This window comes from Leishmania donovani, chromosome 24 (assembly GCF_000227135.1).
Source record: "Leishmania donovani BPK282A1 complete genome, chromosome 24".
Taxonomy (NCBI): Eukaryota; Euglenozoa; class Kinetoplastea; order Trypanosomatida; family Trypanosomatidae; genus Leishmania; species Leishmania donovani.
The window spans coordinates 346,988-368,483 of NC_018251.1; the positions used below are offsets into that span (position 1 = coordinate 346,988).

The 21,496-nt window shown below is 63.5% G+C and overlaps 7 protein-coding genes across 7 annotated transcripts; all 7 read left to right on the plus strand.

The window, feature by feature from the left end:
- Positions 1–417: 417 nt before the first annotated feature.
- On the plus strand, positions 418–2,712 carry LDBPK_240990 (hypothetical protein, conserved; the record flags this gene model as incomplete). The annotated part of the gene is made up of 1 exon (XM_003861142.1): positions 418–2,712. One exon carries the CDS (start codon positions 418–420, stop codon positions 2,710–2,712), a length of 2,295 nt encoding a protein of 764 aa, XP_003861190.1.
- Positions 2,713–4,074: 1,362 nt separating this feature from the next.
- LDBPK_241000 (hypothetical protein, conserved) lies at positions 4,075–8,808 on the plus strand (the record flags this gene model as incomplete). Its single annotated transcript, XM_003861143.1, has 1 exon — positions 4,075–8,808. One exon carries the CDS (start codon positions 4,075–4,077, stop codon positions 8,806–8,808), a length of 4,734 nt encoding a protein of 1,577 aa, XP_003861191.1.
- A 778-nt stretch (positions 8,809–9,586) lies between these two features.
- LDBPK_241010 (replication factor C, subunit 1, putative) lies at positions 9,587–11,569 on the plus strand (the record flags this gene model as incomplete). The annotated part of the gene is made up of 1 exon (XM_003861144.1): positions 9,587–11,569. One exon carries the CDS (start codon positions 9,587–9,589, stop codon positions 11,567–11,569), a length of 1,983 nt encoding a protein of 660 aa, XP_003861192.1.
- Positions 11,570–12,232: 663 nt separating this feature from the next.
- Positions 12,233–13,876, plus strand: LDBPK_241020 (hypothetical protein, conserved; the record flags this gene model as incomplete). Its single annotated transcript, XM_003861145.1, has 1 exon — positions 12,233–13,876. The coding sequence occupies one exon, from the start codon at positions 12,233–12,235 to the stop codon at positions 13,874–13,876; it is 1,644 nt and encodes a 547-aa protein (XP_003861193.1).
- A 917-nt stretch (positions 13,877–14,793) lies between these two features.
- On the plus strand, positions 14,794–16,077 carry LDBPK_241030 (hypothetical protein, conserved; the record flags this gene model as incomplete). Its single annotated transcript, XM_003861146.1, has 1 exon — positions 14,794–16,077. One exon carries the CDS (start codon positions 14,794–14,796, stop codon positions 16,075–16,077), a length of 1,284 nt encoding a protein of 427 aa, XP_003861194.1.
- A 1,161-nt stretch (positions 16,078–17,238) lies between these two features.
- On the plus strand, positions 17,239–20,184 carry LDBPK_241040 (hypothetical protein, unknown function; the record flags this gene model as incomplete). Its single annotated transcript, XM_003861147.1, has 1 exon — positions 17,239–20,184. The coding sequence occupies one exon, from the start codon at positions 17,239–17,241 to the stop codon at positions 20,182–20,184; it is 2,946 nt and encodes a 981-aa protein (XP_003861195.1).
- Positions 20,185–20,796: 612 nt separating this feature from the next.
- On the plus strand, positions 20,797–21,429 carry LDBPK_241050 (dynein light chain, putative; the record flags this gene model as incomplete). The annotated part of the gene is made up of 1 exon (XM_003861148.1): positions 20,797–21,429. One exon carries the CDS (start codon positions 20,797–20,799, stop codon positions 21,427–21,429), a length of 633 nt encoding a protein of 210 aa, XP_003861196.1.
- Positions 21,430–21,496: the final 67 nt, after the last annotated feature.

Below are 21,496 nucleotides of genomic sequence, written 5' to 3' on the forward strand. Positions count from 1 at the left end.
TGTGAGAGACCGAGCGTGGGAGGGAGGGAGGAAGGCGGCTGTGGGTGAGGGCTCTCTCGCTGGCCCTCCCCTCCCTACGCGCACGCACGCACACGCACACACACACACACACGTCACCCCGCTTCGAGCGAACGCCATGCGGTCATGCACCGAGGAAAAGAAGCAAACCTACAGACACGCGAAAAAGCAAGTGCATATGCAAAGCAGGCGGTCACGTATGCGTGCCGCAAGCTCTCCATCACGCCGCCGTCCCACCCACCTACCTCCACCCCTTCTCCTCTTGCGCTCTCTCCTCTCCTTCTCCCTCCCTAATCCAGCGCGCTCCGCCAGCAAACAGCAAGACGGCGTGAGCACGTGTGTGTGAGCGCACGCATCAGTGGCTCTCTCTCCCCTTTCCGCTTCGCTGTTGGTGACACAATGCTTGACACGGATATCACGTTCTGCCTCTTCCCTCTCGGAGTCGGGGACACTGATGTGACGGTCTACGGCGAAGCCCCTCTCTTGCTCACCTCCACCGCCTCCATCAAGTCTATAGAGACCACGTCGAGTCCCTCCGTCATCGATGTAGGAGGCGGCACGGCGCTGTGCGGCACCGCCAGAGGTGTGGCAGGCAGAAAAGCGATGCTGAGCGTGCAGCAGCGCCGCATCACCTTGGCGGCATCTCCATCGTCTGGAGCTCCTGATCAAGACCAGAACGCGGCACCGGTGGAGGCGGTGGTGGACCTCACGGCAGCCGCGGATTCCTGCTTCTCGGCCGCCGCCGCCAACATGCACTTCATCGCAGCCAATCATCTCAGCGAGCTCCAGTGCGGCGCAGTTCTTGCGCGGTGTGGAGCCGCAAAGAATCAGTCTGTAGGCGCCACGGCCACTGCGCGGTCCTCTGGCACCGCAGGCCTTCTTGAGCCTAGCACTGGCTACGTGGAGTGTTGCGGAGGAAGGCGCTGCTACTACGTGTACCCGGTCGAGGACGGTCGATACGCCGCGGCGGTGATGCTGCCTGCCGTGGTGTGGCGTCAGCTGGGTGGTGGCGGCGACGGCGCTGCGTATGCCGAGTGGCTCGTGCACACGGCTCTCCGCGGCAGCGTCGTATCCGCGAACAGAGTTATTAGCGGTGACTGGACGACAACATGCGCTGCGCACCCGCCTCTCCACACGCGGCTTTTGGGCAGTCCACACGACGTGCAGCGCAGCATGGACTCGCAGGTGCGACTGCTGGCGAAGGTTGTTTTGGATGGCACCGCGCAACCGCGCGTGTTTGCAGAGCGCCAGTTGGCGCTGCGGCGCCTGTGCCGCGAGCAGCCGTCGCCGCTGCGCACGCGCCCACGCCTGTGGCGGCGAATAGAGCAGCTGTTGCGGGCCGCCACGAGCTCGACGGACGCGGCGTCCCTCCGTGGCGTCATGCCGACAATGGGCCTGCCGAGCACAAATACGCGCTATGTGCTGGCCGCGTCAAGTGTGTGGTACCGCGGCAACCCTCTCTACCACAGCAGCAGCCCCATCGGCGCCGCATGCCGACCGGCGCAGGCTGCCGAGCTGCTGCGCTCTGCAGCGCTGTCCGCGGTGCTGGAGGAACTGAAAAATGCGGCCGAGGCTGCTAGCAGAGGAAAAGGTAGCGTCGGCGGTGTGGCATACGCTAGAGTCGATGATGCCACCATTCGACTGACGGCTGTGTGCCTGCTTACGCGTGGGCCGAACAACAGCGAAGGTAACGCCGGCACAGACACGCGCGTTAGCGGCTACGTAAGTGCGCCAATGCGCATCACCTCCGCAGCCCAGTCGGTTGTCGACTCCTCCAGTGTCACCTCCACTGCCGCGTTGCCGTTGATCTCACTGGCCTTCACAAGCGCTTCCGGTTGGACGGTGGCGCTGCTGGTGCGCGGCATGCGCACCCCCTTCCTCGGCGCCCCGCTCTCCTCGATATTCAGTGGTGTGCAGCTGCTGGTCGAAGATCACTTCGAATCCGCCGTCTTTGCGAGCCTCGTGAGCGAGGCCACCGCGGCGATGCGCACGACGTGGAGGCGTCCCGTCACACTGGTCTCGCCGCTCATGGCACAGCTGGAGGCCGCCATCCTTGATATCCGAGTTGGCCGACGCGGTGGCGCGGCGGTCGCAGCAGGTGCACCCACACGCACACGCGATGTTCTCCTGTACTACTTTGATCACCACGCAGCCGCACCCAAAACTACTGCCGCTGCGGACTCGCCATGTTCGCCTCCACCCTGCTTCCTGTCGCGGCGGTGCAGAGCAGCGCACGGCGACGCCACTTCAGGTGTGTTGCGCCTCCGCTGTGCACTCGGCGAAGGTGAGGCGTTCGGACCCGACGGATCGCAGACGGTTCACGGAGGCGGCGCCGCGGTGGAGGCCGTGCTGCAAGCAGCTGCGCGGTATGCACAGCTGGCGGCCCGCGTGCAGCGCTGCTGTCGGGGTGCAGGGGCGAAGCGCCGCCGGCCTGGTGGTTGCGGTCCTTCCCCCTCGCCTCTGTATGCCCAGCGCCGCTGCCAGACGGTGCACTCCGTGCTGAGCGGCAAGGACGTCATCAGAGTGGTGCAGGCGGTGCCGCACTGCGCCTCCTGGAGTGGTGGCGTCGCCGGGCATGCTGCAGAGTACGCTGTCACGTTCGCGGTAGTGGTTCTGGAGGCGAAGAAGACGCCCGAGCTGGCGCATGACGAGTACCGCGCTTTTACATCGTGGCTGCTGTGCAGGTGCTGCTGAAGAAGGGCGGTCGAGGTGAAGCATAGCGCGCCGTGCACGAGCGGCGCACGACCCGCTTTACCCCTCACCTCACACACATGCGCGCAGATGGGAAAGAAGTGCGTCTGGGTGCGACTTCGAGTGCTACAGCGCGTGGCTGGCTGAGCCGCATAGAAGGCATAGACGACGGAGCGTTCACGCAAGAAACAAGAAGTATAGGAAAGAAGCCGAAGTCGCGTGCCTCGCGTGTAGGTGGACACCACCATCTTGCACGCATGCGTGCCGCAGGGAGGAATGGAAGCGTGACAGCGAGCTCGTGTACATGGGTGCGCAGCGGGGGCGGGGGGGGGGTAAGCCACGGCTGTCCTCCCAACGTGATATTGATGGTTGCAAGCTATGCGCGACCCTTTACGAGCGCGGAAGTGCTGACCGCCTTCACGCCGCGCCTTTGGCGTGTTACGCGTACATGGGTGTATACGTGCACGTTTCGATGCGCCGTGATAGCAGGGCATGCGAAGCCAACGCATCCCTTCACGCCTCATGCCACGCCGCTGCCCCTCCCACCCTCCTTCTCTGTCCCGCCATGCACACACGCACAACCTACAACTGCCCCGATGTCGGCTTTTACCGTCTCTCTCTCTCTCTCTTCTTCTTCTGTACGCCACGCTCGCCTTGATCACATCCGCGTGGGTTTTCGTGTCCGTGTACGTCGGCGTCGGTGCCTCGGCGTCCATCGGAGACAAGCGTCGGCAGCGCATACTAGTGTGTGTACTTGTACGTAGGCGCCACATCCTGTATCCACGCACGCGCGCGTGCGCACAGCCTTCACTGAAGATCACACGCAGTTGACGAAACGAGCGTGGCACGTACTTTGCTTGCTTGCTTGCTTACTTGCCTCGTGTGCTTGTCGAAGCCTTCGGGCATTCCGTGGAGGGCAGCGGTCATCGCCGGCGCGACTCAGCACCGTTCCACATCACTTGTTGCGCACACCTGTAGATACCCGACACAACCGCGTCAGCAAGGCGTGTGTGTGTCGGGAGCGGGCGTCTGTGCCCAACGTCACACGAAAAGCGAACGAAGTCGCTCTCCCTTGTACACTTCGATTTTCCGCGCCTGTGCGCACGCGTGTCGGTGTGCACCTCGACGACCGCGAACTCCCCACGTGCCACCCTTTAGCTCTAGTCAGCCCCCCTCCCCCTTTCCTCCTGTTTTGTGTGTTTCCTTGTGCTTTATCTGTACTCTTTAGATCTACAGTGTGCGCTTGCTTCCGTGACGCCGTCTGCTGAGACACGCGCGCTGGCAAGGCAACGTGCATGCATACGCCCACAAGCTCCTCTCCTCCTCTTCTCTTGCCCCCCCCCCTCTGCTTCTCGTCCTCCAAGTATGTTCGCCGCCACTAGTCCACCCCCCTCCACCTCCTCATGGCGCCATCATATGCAGGATCAGGAGGAAGACCTTGTGCGCGAGCTCATGCAGGCCAGCGACGTGGATGCCGTACTGGCGCGCATGGAGGGAGACCATTTCCGCCACCTGTCTCCCATCATGCGCAAGCTGACCTCCTACGACGCCGACGCGTCCGCAGCACCTGCCTTGCCGCGCGCCGGTGCACCGCCGCCACCGCCACCGCCACCAGCACCGGAGCCATCCGCGCCGCGCACCTACGGCGGCGGTTTCGGCGGCAGCGTGGACTGGGATGCGCAGTCATCCTCGTCAATACTGCAGCCCGCCGACCCCTATGTGCCGCAGTTGTATCAGACGGCCTCGCCAGCATCTACCTCGTTCCACCTCGGTATGCGCGATGGTGACGCTGCCGCGTGGGCATCGCCCACAGCGCGTCAGCCGCCGCCACCACCGCCGATGCAGACACCGTCATCGTCTGTGGATGGTGGTGTCGCGCGTGATCTACTCGGCGCGTACCGGCGCCCGGCTGGCGGGGCTGCCGCTGCCGCATCTTACCTTGATCACGAGACGGAGTCCCGCTATCAAACGACGATCGACTCATGGCTATGGCCCGACGCTGAGATGCGGGCTAGGCGCGCCGCGCGCGACGAGGAGCAGCCTGGCGCTGGCCGCCATGCAAGCCCGTCCGCCGCCTCGCAGCAGCTGCACGTGGACCCTGCTCTCGACCACACCGCTGCTGTGAGCGGCATGTTGCCGCCTCCAACAGTGAGCAGCTCGTTGCCCGCAAGCGCGGGTCGCTACCACGGTAGTGCTGACGGGCGGTTGCCGCACGTGACGACGCGGGTGACATCCGCATCACCGCACCGCCCCTCCGCATCTCTCGTTGGCGAGGCCACGGGTGACGTTGGTGGGCTCGAGAACGCTGCGCAGTCACGTATAGCTCGCCAACTGCAGCTGCTGCGCAACTACCGCCAACTGGCCGAGTTGTGCTCGCGCACTGACAACCCGAGCACTGACCTCTTCCGCGCCTTGCCGTCAGAGGAGCTCGCGCGCATGCAGGTAGAGCAACTCAAGGGGCTGGCGCAGCGAGAGCAAAGTCCCATCACCGTGAACAACAACTACTACTTCAACGGCAACGGTGATAGGCATGGCAGCAGCCGGCACGGCAGCGGCGTCGATGGCGGACGGTCGCGCGGCAGCAGCGACGATCATTTGGGGGTGATTCACGGCAAGCCAAACACCGGCATGACGCCGGGCAACGTTCGCTCCATGTCGGAAGTGCTCACGGGAGACAGCCACCTCCAAGGCGTGACGGGCTACCGCCCATCCGGGGCCTTCTCGCCGCAGTCACAGAGACCGCCGCCGCTGCATTCGCCACGCGCCGTGCCCCTTCAATCGCCGCAGCCGTCTTCCGGGCCGGACTCCCCCGTGGCGACGCCGCCGCTCTCGCAGCGCGGCGGCAACCTCGCCCCGCCCTCGCCGAGCCGCTCCCAGCGCGGCCGCAGCCATTGTAGTCGATTGCTCGATGCTCACTACACCCCGACGGCCACCACCGAAGAAGCCGGATCGAGCTACGACGAGGGGAACGCTGAGGATGACGATGAGGGCGACTACGCCGGCGACTGCATGGACAACGGCGGCAGCGAGGAAGAGGAGTACGACGACAACGGCACCGGGTACAGACGCCCGCCGCCGCGCATTATCGAGCGCGAGCAGCACCGACGCTTTCCCAACCTGAGTAACGGCGACGACGCGTCCCCGTCGAGCGCTGCGGGCGGCACGACACAGCCCCCGCTAGCCCCAACCACCTCCCAGCTGGAGCATCAGCGTCACAGCAGCTACTCAGGCGACTACGTCAACAGCCAGCCTTTGACGACCATCAACGAGCACGTCCAGGACGGAAGCAATAGCGCCCCGCCTCGCATGCGCAGCGGCTCCGCCATGTTTGCGGGTGGTGGCGGGCGGAGCAGTATGGGTGGTGCTCCGGGCAGCGACGGAGGACGATACAGCGTGTCCAGCGCCATCAACGTTCTTTCGGGAGATCAGGAGCTGCGCGCCAACGCACATCGGCAGAGCGGCGGCGGCGGCAGAAGCAGTCACGAAGACCGCCGCGCCTCTCAGCACCTCGCCGCACCGTCGCCGCGCTCGCTCCAACAGCAGCGGCGCAGCTTATCGGCTGGTTCCGGTCCGGCGGCGCCACGTGGCGGCAGTGCCTTGACAGATTCGGAAGTGTCGCCGAGCTATCTCCCACTGCACGGCCCCCGTCGAGCAAACCGAGAGCTCGAGGGCAGCACGCAAGGCTCGCCTACGTCTGTGAGTCGTCGCGGTGGCAATACGGAGCGCCGCACGCGTACGACGCCTGCGCCGGAGAAGAGTCCCACCGGGGGAAGCGGTACCAGCGGGGCGACGGCACCCTGCCCTCAAGGCAATCGCCAGCCCAGGGAGCGTGGTGGCCCAGACGGCAAGTCGTGCTTTCTTTGGAAGGGCGGGACCTGGCGTAGAGGGAGGCGGCGCGGCGCTGACTCGGACGACGACAGCAACAGCGACGACCACGACGTGGACAGCGTGCGCAGTGGAACCTACGGCAGCGGCAGCGAAGATAGCGCGTGCGATGCCCCGGGTAATCCGCAGCTGCAGACACACAGGCCCCCCTCCTCGGCGCAGCGCAAGCGACACACAAGTCGGCGCCACGGCGAGCCGCGTTCTGCCTTGGCTCGTGGAGAGCGCGGCAGCAGCCGCCGTGGTTATGACGACCACGGCGGTGATGATGCACCGACGTCGCGCGGTAAAGTCCGCTTTGGCCGCAAGCACTCCTCTGCCACGACGCGCGCGTACCCGACACAGCGTGGTCGCCGTGCCGGGGGCGACGGCGGCGGTGGTAGTGGTGTTCGGCACCATGGCACAGACGGCGGTGGCGTGGATAACGTGTGGTCTGCTGCGTCCTACTCGTGCAGCTACACCACCAGCTCCGACATTAGCGACTACGTGCCGGGAAGCTACTACAGCCCCATCCGGTCAGACCGAGGTGGCGGCCGCAGAGGTGCACGTGATGGCATGATTAGCCCGGGCAGGCCTCTTCGTGCATCTACGCAGCTGCTGCAGACGCACCCGAGCTCGATTCGCAGTCCTGTTGGTGTGCAAGGTCGTTATGACCGTGGGGAGCGCGGGGGCGCCACTCAAGCGCTGTACGGCGGGCGCGGCCGTGGCGGGGCCACGCTGGGGCCGCGCCACGTTGGTGTGCCTGGCGCGTCTGCACCCGGGGTAGGCGACGGAAACCGTCAGAGTCTCGGCTCCTCCGGTCGATATTCTGCACTAGCAGGAAGCGGCTTGCCTGGAGGTGACCACAGTTCATACCGCGGCGGCGGTGTTCTCTCTCCCCAACGCGTGGCGTACCAGCAGCAGCAGCGACTGCGCGGCGGTTTGCACCCTGCCGTGGGCGCCGGCGCACGAGGCCCGAACATGGCCATGGCCGGTGGCTCTGCCGGGCTGGCGGGTGCCATGACACGCCTGCCAGATGGTCGTGTCGTCCCCGTGGCATCGCCCGAGGCACGCCGGTATCAGCAGGCAATGAGCATGATGGCGACTGGAGCTCCTGGTGCGCACACAATAACGCCAATGAAGATAGAGCAGCCGATTCGGTACAACCGCAGCCCCGACGCGTATCCGACTGGTCTGCCTTATGCTGCGCGTCTCGGCGGCAGGCCCTCCTCCGTGACTCCCTCGCCCGTTAAAGGCGGTCGTGCAGCGTCGCCGTCTGTGGCTGCGAGCGTTTCCATGACAGCCCACAGCAACTACGGTGCTGGCGGCAGTAGTCCGCACATTCAGCCCGGCCTGCTCTACGGCTCCCTCCTTCCCAAGGCCCGTCCTAAGACAGCGATGGTGGTGAAGGAAGAGCAAGGTCGCTCGCACAGCGTTGACCCGTACGGCGACGCGAGCCACGCGCCGCTGCTCGATCGTGGCAGCGTATGCCCCGTGCAGCCGGTCCCCAGCAACGGCATCCAGCCATGGCGCCTCGGCAGCGACGACAACTCGGAGGTGGACGCGTTTCCGATCGCAGGCGTCGCGGTGAATGGCAGCGCGAGCACCGGTGTGCTGCCACTAGCATGGAAGTCTAGCGGCTCCGGCCGCGTGGTCAGCCGCACCGGGCACGTCCCCGTCGCACCGCGCGGCAAGCTGTCCTCCCACTACGTCCCACCCGGCTCGCTCAATCAGCGGAACCAACCGCAGCAGCCGCCGTCGGCGCACCCTCAACAGCAGCAGCCGCGAAGGGCGACAGTGACGAGTGCGAGCTCGCCTGCCGCCACACTGTCGTGCCTGCCCAGTGACGCCACAAGGCCGACCGCCACGGCGGCGAGTGTCATCAGAAAGCCGTCGCCGCAGAAGCAGCAGCAGCAGCGGTATCAACCACTGAACCCCACCGACGCTGGGCGGAACGACTCCGTGTTTTCTCTCCAAAGTAGCCGCCCGCGCTACAACGAGGCCCCCACGCCGGCGGAGATGTACAGCAAAGCCATTCAGTCGCGCCGCGGCAGTCTCGGCGGCGCCAACGCGCAGCAGCGGTACGTCCCTTTTCCAGAGCCTCTAGAGCCAGCGAAGCGCAGTCGCCGTGAGTCCGTTCTGCCGCAGCAGCAGAGCCCATCCAACTCGAGCAAGAGAACCGCAGCAGCTCGCAACGCCACCTTGCAGCGCTTTGGTATCAGGTCACTGCACGGGTAGCAAGCGCAGTGATTATCATACGCATAGATCTGTGTCTGCAGGTGTTTAGCTCTCCTCCTGCGCGTATGTGCTTCGCCTGCTGCTCGTATTGCGACAAAGGCGTGGTGCTCCTGTGCGAGCCTCGTCTGTCCTCCCCCACCCTCTTTTCCGTTGTTAGACACACACACGCACGCACGCACACTTCCTCTCCGCGTGTCTCTCGAGACGGCGCACACTCTTATGTTGGTGCGCGCGAACCTGTTCGGGGGTTGTGCCGCACGCGCTGTTTCGCGGCAACGGGACGGCGATGCCTCATCGTCCGAACCCCGCCCCTCCCCTGCTCTCCGATATCCATGCATCAACACTCTCTCCCCGCGCCTGCTCCTCCACATCTTCTACAACACACACACGTACACATGCGCGTTCTCGTTGTGACTGACGCGCCTCTTCTGCTCGTGTGCGGCCAAAGGCCGGGAGATCTACACAGAGACGGCGTACCGCGACATTGTATCGTTGGCAGGCCTCACCGTTTTCAAGAAGCGTGGCACACACACGCACACACACACAAGCACGCACACATACAAGTAGGCATAGAGCTATAGAGCAGCGCACGCCGAGAGGGAGAGACAAGGTTTGAGTTTGACGGAGCTGGTCAGCTGTAGTCGGAGAGGGCTCCTGACCTCCCCACCCCCACCCGCCACCGCCCTCGGCACCCCGGCGACTCAGCGGCTTTCGTTTTTCGTTCATCACATCCGTGTAGCGCACACACGCACACACACAAACCTCAACACACAGAGAAATGGCGGCGGTGTCTACATCGGCGGCTGGCACGGCGAACCCCGTGCCGAGTCGCAGCGAGCTGTGGGCAGACAAGTACAAGCCGCGCTCCATTGCCGAGATGTGCTACCCGGTCTGCGCGAACAAGCTAAAGGCGTGGCTGGAGACCTTCACACCGATCGGTAGCCCCGGCGATGATCCGAAGAAGCCGCATGGCGTTCTCCTGTCCGGGTCTCCAGGTGTGGGCAAGACGACGACAGTGTACGTGGTAGCGCACGAACTCGGCCGCACCGTTGTGGAGTACAACGCGAGCGACTTCCGCAGCCGCAAGTCGCTCAAGGAGAATGTGTCGGACCTCATCAGCAACCGCGCCTTTTCCGCGAGCGCGACGTCGTACACGAACGTGATTCTGTTAATGGACGAGGTGGACGGCTGCGACATTGGCGGTGTCGGCGAGGTGATCGAGATGCTCAAGTCCACCCGCATCCCGATCCTGTGCACGTGCAACGATCGCTGGCACCCCAAGCTGCGCTCGCTGCTCAACTACGTGGAGGACATGCGCTTTAGCCACCCACCGTGCAACATCGTGGCGAACTACCTTTGCGACCGTGTCCTGGCGCGCGAGGGTATTTCGCTCTCCAAGCCGCTCCTGCAGGATATTATCAAGAACTCCGGCAGCGACATCCGCAACATGCTCAACAACCTGCAGCTCTGGTGCCTGAGCCGCACCTCGCTCGAGCAGCGGCAGCTGGCCGAGTGCGCCGCGCAGTCGACGAAGGACAGCGATGCCGGCCTCTTCGACGCCGCTGAGTACTTCTTGCTGCAGGGCACGTCGCGTGGGGAGCGGCACTCCATCGCGGAGATGCAGGCCTGCTACTACAACGCCGACCTAGTCGACATGTTTGTGCAGGAGAACTACCTGCACTACAACCCGCAGCCGGTGGATGGGAGGGATTGGATGGAGGCTGTCTCACAGGCTGCCACATCGATCTCGCGGTCGGACGCGGCGCAGAGTATCATGTATTATCAACAGAACTGGTCCGTGTCCCGCTTCCACGTCTTGTCCTCCAGCATTGCCCCATGTGTGTACACGCGCGGCAAGTACGAGACCTTCATGACGGGGCAGCAGAAGTTCTTCGACATGCAGCGACCGGTGAAGTTCCCGACGTGGCTTGGGCACAACTCCTCCGCGAACAAGAATCGCCGTCTGCTGCGCTGCATCGCCATGCAGGCGTCGCATCCGGCGAAGGGCGTGTCAGGGAGCCAAGAGGATGTGGTGGCGGACTACATACCGCACGGCTGGGAGCGCCCGCTGACGGCGCCGCTGGCGACGAAGGGGAAGGACGGCGTTGCCGAGGTCATCGCCTTCATGGATCAGTACCACCTCATGCGCGATGACTGGGACCTCGTGCAAGCGTTGCCACACTACAAGCACATGCAGTCGCCGAGCCCCACGACGCCGCCGGCCAACATCGCCACCGCCGTCAAGAGCGCCTTCACGCGTGAGTTCAACAAGACGCATCGCTTTGACAGCTTCGCGAAGAGCACGCTGAAGCGCGGCGATGGGGAGACGCAAGACGACGACGAGGGCGATCCGGGCAACGGCGCCGGTGGCAATCGCAAGGCTGGCAAGGTGGTCGCGGACGGCGTGACGGCTGTGAGCGTCACAGGCAGCAGTGACGCTGCTGCCACGAAGAAGAAAGGCAAAGCGGCTGTGGGCGCTGCCACCACATCGACGACGGCAGCCGCGGCACGCAAGCCACGGGCCAAGAAGAGCGCCCCGGCTGACGGGGCTGCCGGGCCGACGGCGAAGAAGAAGGCCGCCACCAGCTCAACGCGGGCCACGGCCAAGGCATCGACGGCGAAGACAACAGCAAAGCGAAAACGCGCGCGCGCGGCGTCCTCGGAGAGTGAGACAGAGAGCGTGTCGTCATCACCATCGTCGTCCTCCTCCTCATCTGCGTCCTCTTCGAGCAGCAGCAGTGATGTCTCCGACAGTGAGTAGAGAAAAGGGCGTTGGAGGCGGTCTGAAGCGTGGCACTCACCCCCCCCCATCGAAGAGAAGCGTGCCTCAGCTTCATCGCCGATTCAGGAAAAAGGTGTGTGTGTGTGTGTGTGTGCTTGCCTTCGTCTGTGTACATGGTGCGATGACACCTCTTGTCAACTGCCTTCGTCTGTGTCACCGTTGGCCGCGATGTGGTGTAGTGGAAAGGGGGGGGGTGCTGCAATCGCCCTCTTGGCGTTGATCTTGTTGCGGGGTGCCGCAGGCAGCAAGCAAAGAAAAGCAAACTACTCTTGGGCGTAACGCTTGATTCGCATAGATTCGACCCGTGCACAGGTACATGCATACTCAGATACACACATGTATGTGTGTGTGTGTGTTCGGTGGGCATTTAACGGTCATCTCTGCATATGATGCACGTCTGGCAGTCGATGCCATTCTCGCCATGAATCACTCAAGCACAAGCATCTATTGAAGAGAGGAGCAACACTCTCTCGCCTCTCGCACCTTCCTTCCTTATCTCAGGGAGTGCACGCACATGCACATCCACACCGGCAGCTACAAAGGCAGCAGAAACATACAAGCCACAAAGGACTCGGAGGGGTCCGCGACAGTTCTCTCCCTCCACACACACAACACACACACACACACCTCGCGCCTCCAGCAATGAAGAGGCGGCGCGACTTGCTTGAGATCCACACCGTGGCGGCCCGACCGCACAAGCGAGGCGGCACCGAGACAACGCGGGAGCACCACTTCCCGCTCTACTCGCACCCTATGTTTCGTGCCGCACGGCACAACGCAAATGCGGTGCAGGATGCCGTCGTAGAACAGTCCGACCGCGTCGATCCACGCGCGCTTGACGCGGCTCTTGAGAACATGGTGACACAGCTCCTGCAGCGGCAGCTGAGTCAGCACGAGGCCGAAGGGGACACATCTCCCACCCTTGCAAAGAAGGATCTTATCGTCACCGAGAGTGAGCTGCTAGCGCTCCTCGCCGAAGCGACACACGCCACGCCACTGTCACCGCACCCGCAGCAACCGCCGTCGGCGTTTCCGCCTATTAGACCAGAGGCAATCGCGGCGCTCGCCACTGCAGCCGTCGCGTCCTCGCCACCACCGCAGCAAGGGCCGTTCATTCCGAATCAGGGCTACCACACCACACACCCTCCCCTGCAGTCCAACGGTGACGCCGAGCGCCGCGTGGGGCCACCGCCGCGCACCCAGGCTTCATCCTTCAACAGCGCAGCCTCGGCCTTAGGTGGCGACGAGCCGGAAGAGCTCAACGTCGTGTCGGTCGACACCCTTCAGCAAGCTGCTCTGAGAAGTCGCGGGCGCATGGACGAACAAGCGGTGCCGCGGCTCCAGCCGCTGTCCGAAAGGGCGGTATCGACGATTTCGGGTCGGACGACAAGGCAGCAGCATCCTCCTACGACGTCGCTCTACTCGCTGCTCCCGTGCCTGGTGGCTTCACCAGGGCTGACGGCGGCCTCGGTGCTTCCTGCCACCGTCTCTTCATCTCCGAGCCCGTCACCGTCTTCAGTGACGTTTCGTGAAATGGACCGCTGGCCGGGTACCGGCACAGGCCCCGTCGCACAGCAGTCTGTGGATGCGCAGCAGCTTCACCAAGTCCCCGACGCCGTCTTCGCCGCCATGGACGTGCTCATGGACGGCAACAGCTGCTGCATGCGGCGGCGCCAGCGCCTGGTAGCGACGAACGGGAACAAGGCTGAATCACTTTCGCTGAATCCGAGGTGCCTTCCCGGAAGCGGAGGCGGCGCTTCAGGAGGCTCCTGCTTCGCCTTCGGATGTGGCGGCAAGGGTGCGAGTCTCAACCGCATGTACGTCCCTGTAGCGCAGAACACGCTGCCTGCCCCACCGCCGCCACGCACCGCCGCGGAGGCGAAAGCGCGCCGCATCCTGGAGGGCCAGCGACGCAAGCAGCGGCTGCAAAATCAGCAGCAGCATCTTGTGTCCAACTCCTCTTTGGTGGCTGGCGGCGGCAACATCGCGCCGCTCAGCTCCTCCCTCGTCGAGTTTCGCAGCGGCACTGCCAGTCTACCAACAGAGCCTCTCAGATGGCGCCACATAGACCGGTCCGGTTCAAGGAGCCACGGCAGTACGCACCCGGCGCCGCCCTCTGCCGCCTCTTCTGTGAGCCGCAGTGCCGCTGTGGTGGTCGGGGCCGCTTCAACTCTACCGCTCACCCAAGAGGCCTCACTGCCCTTCACTCTTCGTGGCATCGCGGGTGAGCCCGTGTACATGCAGGCCATCAGCTCTGCAAACTGCTTTGTTGGCCCGCGTCTTTGATCTCGAAGAAGCAGCATGGCTCGCGTCGCACATTCGAGTGCGTCCGTGTGCGGCGGCACGCGAGACCAACCGCGGAGGGTTACTCCGTCCGTGCTTGTCTGCTCGTCCCACGCGCATGTTTTGTGCGGCGGTCTCTGCAAGTCCTGCGCATACGGCGACCGCTGCCGCCGCTCCTGCTGTTGTCGCCATCTGCTATCATATGTACTTTCCCTCGTGTTGGTTTCCGCGTTGGCGCCCGACGTCACGAACAGAAAGATGCGCACGTGGGTGCATGTGTACATGTGGGTGACTCTGGAGAGAGACACAGTTATGTGTGTGTAGGTGTGTGTGTGTGTGTTATATATGTATATATGTATGTATGTGTATACTCAAGTGTAAGAGAGCGAGAAGACAGCACGGATGTGAGCAGAAACTCGCACCCGAGGAAGCAAAGGGAAGAACAGCAGGCGTGTGTGGGAAAACGCACAGATCGTCGCTTGCAGCCACGGAGATGACAGTCGCGCCCGTTGTCGTGTGTGAGGGGGGGAGGGGCATAGGGAAGCCCGAGCCAGGGCGCCTGAGAGGGGGAGAGGGAGGATGAGAACGGGGCACGCATTCGTTTGAAATAAAAAAAAATGACCCGGTGGCAGCGAGGTTATATCTCGCGACCTCTTCGTGCTCGTTGCCCTCGCCCCTCCGCTCACCATCCCGCTCCGTCCTCCTCTGGGCCTTTGGACACTCATCCGCAAACCTTTCCGTTCCTATTTTGCTTTCGCTCTCGGCGAGGCTTTCCAGTCACTTGCCCGGATCGCCGCTGCCGCATCCTTCGTGGCCGGTGCGCGCTGCCCCAGCCACACAAGCACAGGCCACCACGCACGCGCCTGGCTGGGCTCTACCACTCACACACATGCAGAGACACGCACCACCGCAGCCGCATCATGTCGAGGGCTTCCGCCGCGACCAGGAAGGGCAAGAGGAAGGGCCTATCGATAGACGAGAAGGCCATCCTCGTCGAGAGATGGATGGCTGCTCACCCGCAGCCCTACACGCTGAAAGAGCTGCAGCAGCTGATCCCGAAGCACACCCCCGTCATCTACCAAAGCGTCGAGGAGTGTGTGCAGCTGCTGGTCGCTGAGGGGCGCATCGAAGAGGATCGCGTCGGCGTGAGCACGCTGCTCTGGAGGTTTCCACCAACAGCAGCACAGCTGGCGAGTCGATCAAGCCGGCAACCCGGAAGGAGTGGCGGACGGGGCAGCAGTTCTGCCAACAGCGCAGCGGCATCTTTGTGTCCTATGTCGTACGCGGAACTGCTGCGACGCTTGACGGCCAGCGGTGCGGAGGCGCAGCGGCAGCAACAGCAGGTGTCGACAGAGATGATGGAGCGTTGGTGCGCGTTGACGCCGCATGTGCAGCTGCGCGAGTGGCATGATATGCTCCAGGCAGAGAACGAGCGCGCCATGGCATCTCTCGCTCAAGAACGAGAGCGACTTGGCTTTCTGGACAACAGTGGCAACGGCGAGCAGGACAGCGAAGACGCATCAGCTAGCGAGGCAGCCGTGCTTGCCGAGCTCGCGCGCCTTCAGCAGCTTGCGCTGCAGCGAGCTCAACTGCTTGCAGAGCACAAGAGCATGTCCTCTCGTCATGCACTGCCCGAGGTGCTCGACCATCTTAACCGTGCCTCCTTCATTGCACTCGAGGCCGCCAACAGGTGGACGGACAACTACTATCTTGCGGAGGAAGAGGTAGTGGGAAAGGCAGGCTTTGGTGGCAGCCGCCGCGACGTCCGGGAAGCGCTGCAGCTTCCGCTGGATCTGAGTTACCTCTCCGACGAGAGTGACGCCGAGTCGAACATCGTCGGTGGCCATGAGCGGCAAGAGGTAGGCGGATGCAACAGCTTCCATCTATCGTGCACCCCAGCGCATGATGCGGCTCCGCAGCCATCTTCACCGCTGCAGCATGGAAGTAATCTGTGTGATGCCGGCAGACCTTCCTCAACACAGAATAAGCAGCCACTCATCACGGTGCCTCTCGGCAGCGACGCTGTCCCGGTAGCGCACGCTGATGTTAGAGGCAGCGACCCCGCACCGGCAGCAGTGGCAGCACCGTCACTCCCGGGCACAGATGCCGCTGCACCACTCTCCACAGCCGCGAGGCCGAAAAAGGCGAAGACCGCCAAGCCGCCGTCGGCGAAACGAAGCACAGGCAAGCGTGCTCGCTCATGACGTGTGACGTTGTGCCGCCGCTCAGAGGGCAAGGAAGAGGGAGAGAAGAGGTTTCCAAGTTTTATGATGGGGCTGCTGCTGCCGCCCTCCCGGTCATGCGCCATCTCTCGCATTCTCAGACGTGTAAACATACCATTGCTGCTTCTGGTCACTCAGTCCCTCTTTCTCCTGTTGTTCGAACTGCTGCCACGAAAACGCGATCATATCTGTCACCACACACCCCTCATTCTCTCCGGTGGGCGCCCTGTCGTGGTCCTCTTTGAGTTCGTCTGTGTGCATGTGTGAGCGCGCGCGCGAGCGCACTTCTCGTCTTTGCCATCGCCCTGTTGCTCCTCTTCGAGCAGCAGCACATTTTTTGGCACGCAGACGCACACGCTCACACATAAACGCGCGCATGCATGTATGCAAGCGGCGTAGCGTCCTGTCTCTCTGCCTCTCCCTCAGTGTGAGCATGCGCACTCAGACATACACGCGCACTCGCACGTTCCCCCTCGCCTCTCTCATCTCCCTCCTGTCACCGCCGTTGGACCTCTGCACAACGGTCCCTGTCGCTGCAAGCACACACCCTTCTTTGAGCACGCGCGCAGGCACAGTAAGACGAGATGAAGCATCGCAAATGATGCAGCACACACTCCCCTTTCGCCCTGCACCACGGCCGCCACCAAGACACACGCACGCATACACGTGCTGCTGGTCCTCTGCTCCCCCTCCCCCTCCGCCTCCACCTCCTCCGCCCTCGCCCAGCATCAGTGATTACGCTCCGTAGGGTTTCATGCCTTGTCTCCTGCGACTTGACTCGGCGCGCGGGCTTCGGCTCACACTTACGTCTGCTTTGTGCTCCAGCTCTGTGTGGGTGTGGGTGTGTCGTTCCTGGCAATCACTTCAGCACCACCACTTGTTTGCCAGACAGAAAAGTAATCGATGGTCCGCGTAGCAAGCCCCTCGTCTCAACTCACTACCGGGCCGAGTATGGCCTTCCCTATCCACGCCCACGCATATTCGGCCCGCTCCTCTATTCTGCCACCTTTCTCCGCCCTCCCCTCCTGCTTGCTGTCGCTGCGTGCTTCGCACGCACGCACACACACACACACGCATGCACCGCCACTCTCCTTCTCCTTCCCCTCCCCCACCTTCCAGTCGTCTATCAGTGGCTCGTGCAACATGCCTGGGCCATCCTCGCTCGAACTGTCTGCAGCGCTAGAGCAGCGCATCCTCGCCGCATCGTCGGTGCTGCGCCTCACCCCCGACGCCTTCCTTATTCGTCTCCTCTCGCAGCACTACAACACCCTCGGCGGCCTCCCACGCGATCTGCTGCGCTACATTCTCACCTTCCTAGACTACTCGACCATCTCCGCCACTCTCACGCGCGTCTGCCGGCTCTGGCAGGACTGTGTGCTTGAGGATCCGCTGCATTTCTTCTCCCGTCTGCGTCAGATGCACGGCATCCATCTCCTCGACCCAGTGCACGGCCTCTTCTACTTCCCGAGAGCGCTGAAGCGGGTGGCGATGGATTCCAGGGCGGGTGCGTCTTCGCCTCCGTCCGTGGCCATCCCGGCTGCGTCATCCTCCAGTACCAGCTCAGGCAGTCATACTACGGCTGCCGCTTCAGGCGCCGGCGGCGCACACCAGGGGCTCATTCCAGCCGTGAGCAGCCGCACCAGCGCGGCCAGCAGGGCGATGCAGCAGCAGGACGCGAGCAGCGCCCAAGTGGCTCCAGCCTCCTCCTTCCTCACGGTCGACATCCGCACGCAGAACACCAAGTCACTTCCTTGGGGTCACGTGCGCGAGGCGGTGCAGTGGGCCATTGCGGGAGAGCGGATGGTCTATGGCGAGGTTCGCTCGCCTGGCCTGCAGCAGTCGGAAGACCCGGTGTGGTCGCAGGCGGCTATTGTCGCCTATGACCGTCGCATCTACATGTTTGGCGGGGAGACGTACGAAGGCGTCGTTCTCGACCGCGCGTACGAGTATGACCCCATGACGAGGCACTGGGGGGTTTTGCCTGCTCTCAGCGAGAAGCGGGCGGCCGCGAGTGCCGTGGCGTACGCTGGCCACATCTTCGTGTTTGGCGGCTACAACACTGAGGGAGGTGTGCTGGACACGTACGAGGTCCTGGAGGTGAAGACGCGCACGTGGGCCTCGCAGACACGCCCGCCACAGTGCTTCTTCAAGCGGCAACAACAGCAGAAGCAGCGGCGGCAGCAGACGCACACGCAAGCAGATGCCGCGGCGGCCCCAGAGACGGTGCATCGACATGATTATGTCTCGCATAACGACAGCAATGGTCATGCCCGAAGAACTGCCTGGTTCTCCGGTGCGGCATGGCCGTTTTCGGCAGCGCCACCGCCAGAGTGGACGGGTTCCGGTGGTCGATCGGCGGTGTTGAGTCAGTACCGGATGCCGGAGAAGGTGTGCGGCACCGCTGTCACCGTACACGGAGACGTCTTTCTATTCGCCGGAGGCCACCAGAGCTGCATCGCACCGGAGCAGACAGCCGTGAGCTACTCGGCGGTGAACAGCACGGTGAACACCCCGCAGCGCCTGCCGCGCGCTGCGTCGATCAGCGTTGGCGGCCAACCGACGGCTGAGTCGTTTGTATGGATCTTCTGTCCCCGGACGGGCCGATGGTGGACTCACGGCCCGCGCTTGCCCTCGCCGCGCGCGTTCGGCGCCGTGGCAGTACTCGAGCTGCCCGTACTCGGCCCATGCCTGTGCTACTTCGGCGGCTGCGCCAAGGCCGATACGCCCGAGACCGCGATGTTCTACATTCCTCTCTGCGCCGCGGCGGAGACGCGGGCGCTCGCCGACGCTGATTCGAAAGACTGCGCCGACGATGCCGCCAGCAGATCACCCGATGCCTCCTCTCCTCCGAAAGCGGCCGTCGCCAAGGCGGCAAGGAAGAGGCAGGACGTCACGGGTGGAGAGGGCTCTGACGCAGCACAGTCGCCCGGAGCCACTGCGGCGACGACGGTTACCGGAAGGCGTCTGCGACGAACCGCTGCTACGCTAACGGGGGAGGAAGACGCGGCTGGCGCTGAGTCGCGGCGAGAGGCAGCGGGGGCGCAGGGTGCGGTGCGCAAAGGCTACCGAGGTGCCCGAGCAGCGCCGGTCGCTGCCGTGGGCAGCGATGGCGTTGCCCACACTGACCCATCTGATGCAGAGCGCGGCGCAACAGGAGCGCCCTTCAAAGCCGCCACCGGCGAAAGCGAAGGCAGCGGCAGTTGCGGCCGTCGCACTGCGCATGAGCGGCTGCAGGTCACGCCGACGACGCGCGTTCCATCCAGGTACCTCCACCACAGCGGAGTGGAGTGCGTGCGCAACGTCAGTAGACGGGTGGCCAACGCAGACGCCGGCAGTGCCTTTGGAAGCGGCGGCGACGATGGCGGCGCCGTCTTGCCCGGCGCAGAGGCGGACACGACAATGATATGGCGGTGTTTCCGCAACCCGAAAAAGTTGCCGTGGCAGCGGTACGTGCGCATCCCCATCGGCGGCGCCTTTACCTCCGTCGTCGTCCTCGGCGCCCAGCACTCCCGCTCACTGGTGCTAACTGGCTTCTACCCTGCACCGAGCATTGGTTACTGTAAGGTGAATCACCTTCTCCCTCACGATGCCTTTCTTCCGCTGCTGGGTGCACTCTCGTCGCCGCTGAGCGCACGGGCAGACACGGAGCGGCTTCCGCCAATCGGCCAAGATGTGACGGTCGCTCATGCGCGGGGAAACACCCCACTACCACCGACGTCTTCGCCGCCGTCCAATGCGGCTGGCTCGCCACCGGACGCCGTCAGGGCAGCAGCGGCCGCTTCTTCTTTCCCTACGCTGCAGTTGAACCCCAGCCTGCATGACGAGGCCGCCGTGGCTGTTAATCGCTGGCACCAAGAGCAAGAGTGGAACCACCATCAGCGGCAAGAGATACGGGAGATCGTGCGCTCTGCCGCGCACGCCGCCACGATGCGGCACCCACGCAATCCACAGACTGCCGGCGAGGAGCACAAATGGAATCTCGCGCCAGTGCCGGAGGTGCGGGTCGCTAGCCTCAACGGAACCTCGCTCCTGCGCGTCTCGTGGAAGGTGCAGACGCTCAATGCGAAGGTGATTGTCGGCATTGAATAGAAGGCCTATGGGCAAGAAGGAAGAGACGCGGGAGGACAGCGACGAAGGAACAAGGGGGCGGGGGTGGCCCAAGCCTCACTTATGGACTCTGTGTCGCGTTGCTCTGCACGTGTATGTGCGTGCGTGCGTGGGGGTGCGTCCCTTTATGTGTATATTGTCTTCGCTTGCAGTGACAACATCATGCCTGCCATGCACCTCTGTGTGCGCGTGCGTGTGTGGAGGAGGGAAGCGTCGGGGGAAGGGGCAGCGAGTCTCGTCTCTGCCCCTCCCTCCTCTCCGACTTAACCGCTATCACGACCGCGCCCGTGGCCATCATGACCGCTGATACTTCGGACTCCCTTCCCGTTCTCTCTCTTACCCCTTCCACTGTTTCGCACACCTCTCGTCTCTTCGCTTCGGGGGGCGTGGTTGCATCCGTCATCCAGCCACCGTGCACAACAGCCGTACACACACACGCACTCAACAATCTAAGCGCAGCATCACACCCATCACCGCTCCTCCACCACCACAACCACACCCGCAAGATCGTTTCGGGTTCGTTGCACATCTGCCTACAATTTATTGGCCGCCCCATCAGTGCCACCTTGATCTTTTTTTCTCGCTCTTCAGCTCATGTCGTCGTCGACGAGCATCAAGGAGGCCATTGCGCGCTTCGAAGAGAACGAGTATCGCCGGCGGCTCGCCGGGGTGCCGGAGGCGATGCAGGAGAGCGTACCGCGAGTCGTAGCGGCGCAGGAGCCGAAGGTGCTACTGATTGGCATGCTGCCCCCCATTACCAAGATGGACAAGGAGATCTCGACGCTGAAGGAGTGCGTGCATCTCGGATTGAGCACGAACGCCATCGAGAAGATCGGTCCTGGCTTGAAGGACCTCAAGAACCTGAAGGTGCTGTCGCTGGGCCGCAACAACATCCGCAAGCTCGAGCAGCTCGACCTGCCGAAGCTAGAACAGCTCTGGGCCTCGTACAACAAGATCGACAAGCTGACCGGACTAGACAAGCTGAAAGGCCTTCGGGTGCTGTACATGAGCAACAACCTAATCAACAGCTGGACGGAGATCGACCGCCTAGCGAACCAGTGCCCCGAGCTCGTCGACGTCCTTTTCCTCAACAACCCCCTCTGCAGCAGCGCCTCAAGCAATCAGGAGTACCGCTATATGATGCTGCAGCGCCTGCCAAAACTGACACGGCTGGATGGCGTGCCGGTAGACCCGGAGGAGAAAGAGGAGGCGGACCGCCGTCGCTAACAGGTGCGCCGCAGATGCTCCTGTCTGTGTGTGTGTGTTTGTGTGTTGTCGCCTCCTCTGTTCGCTC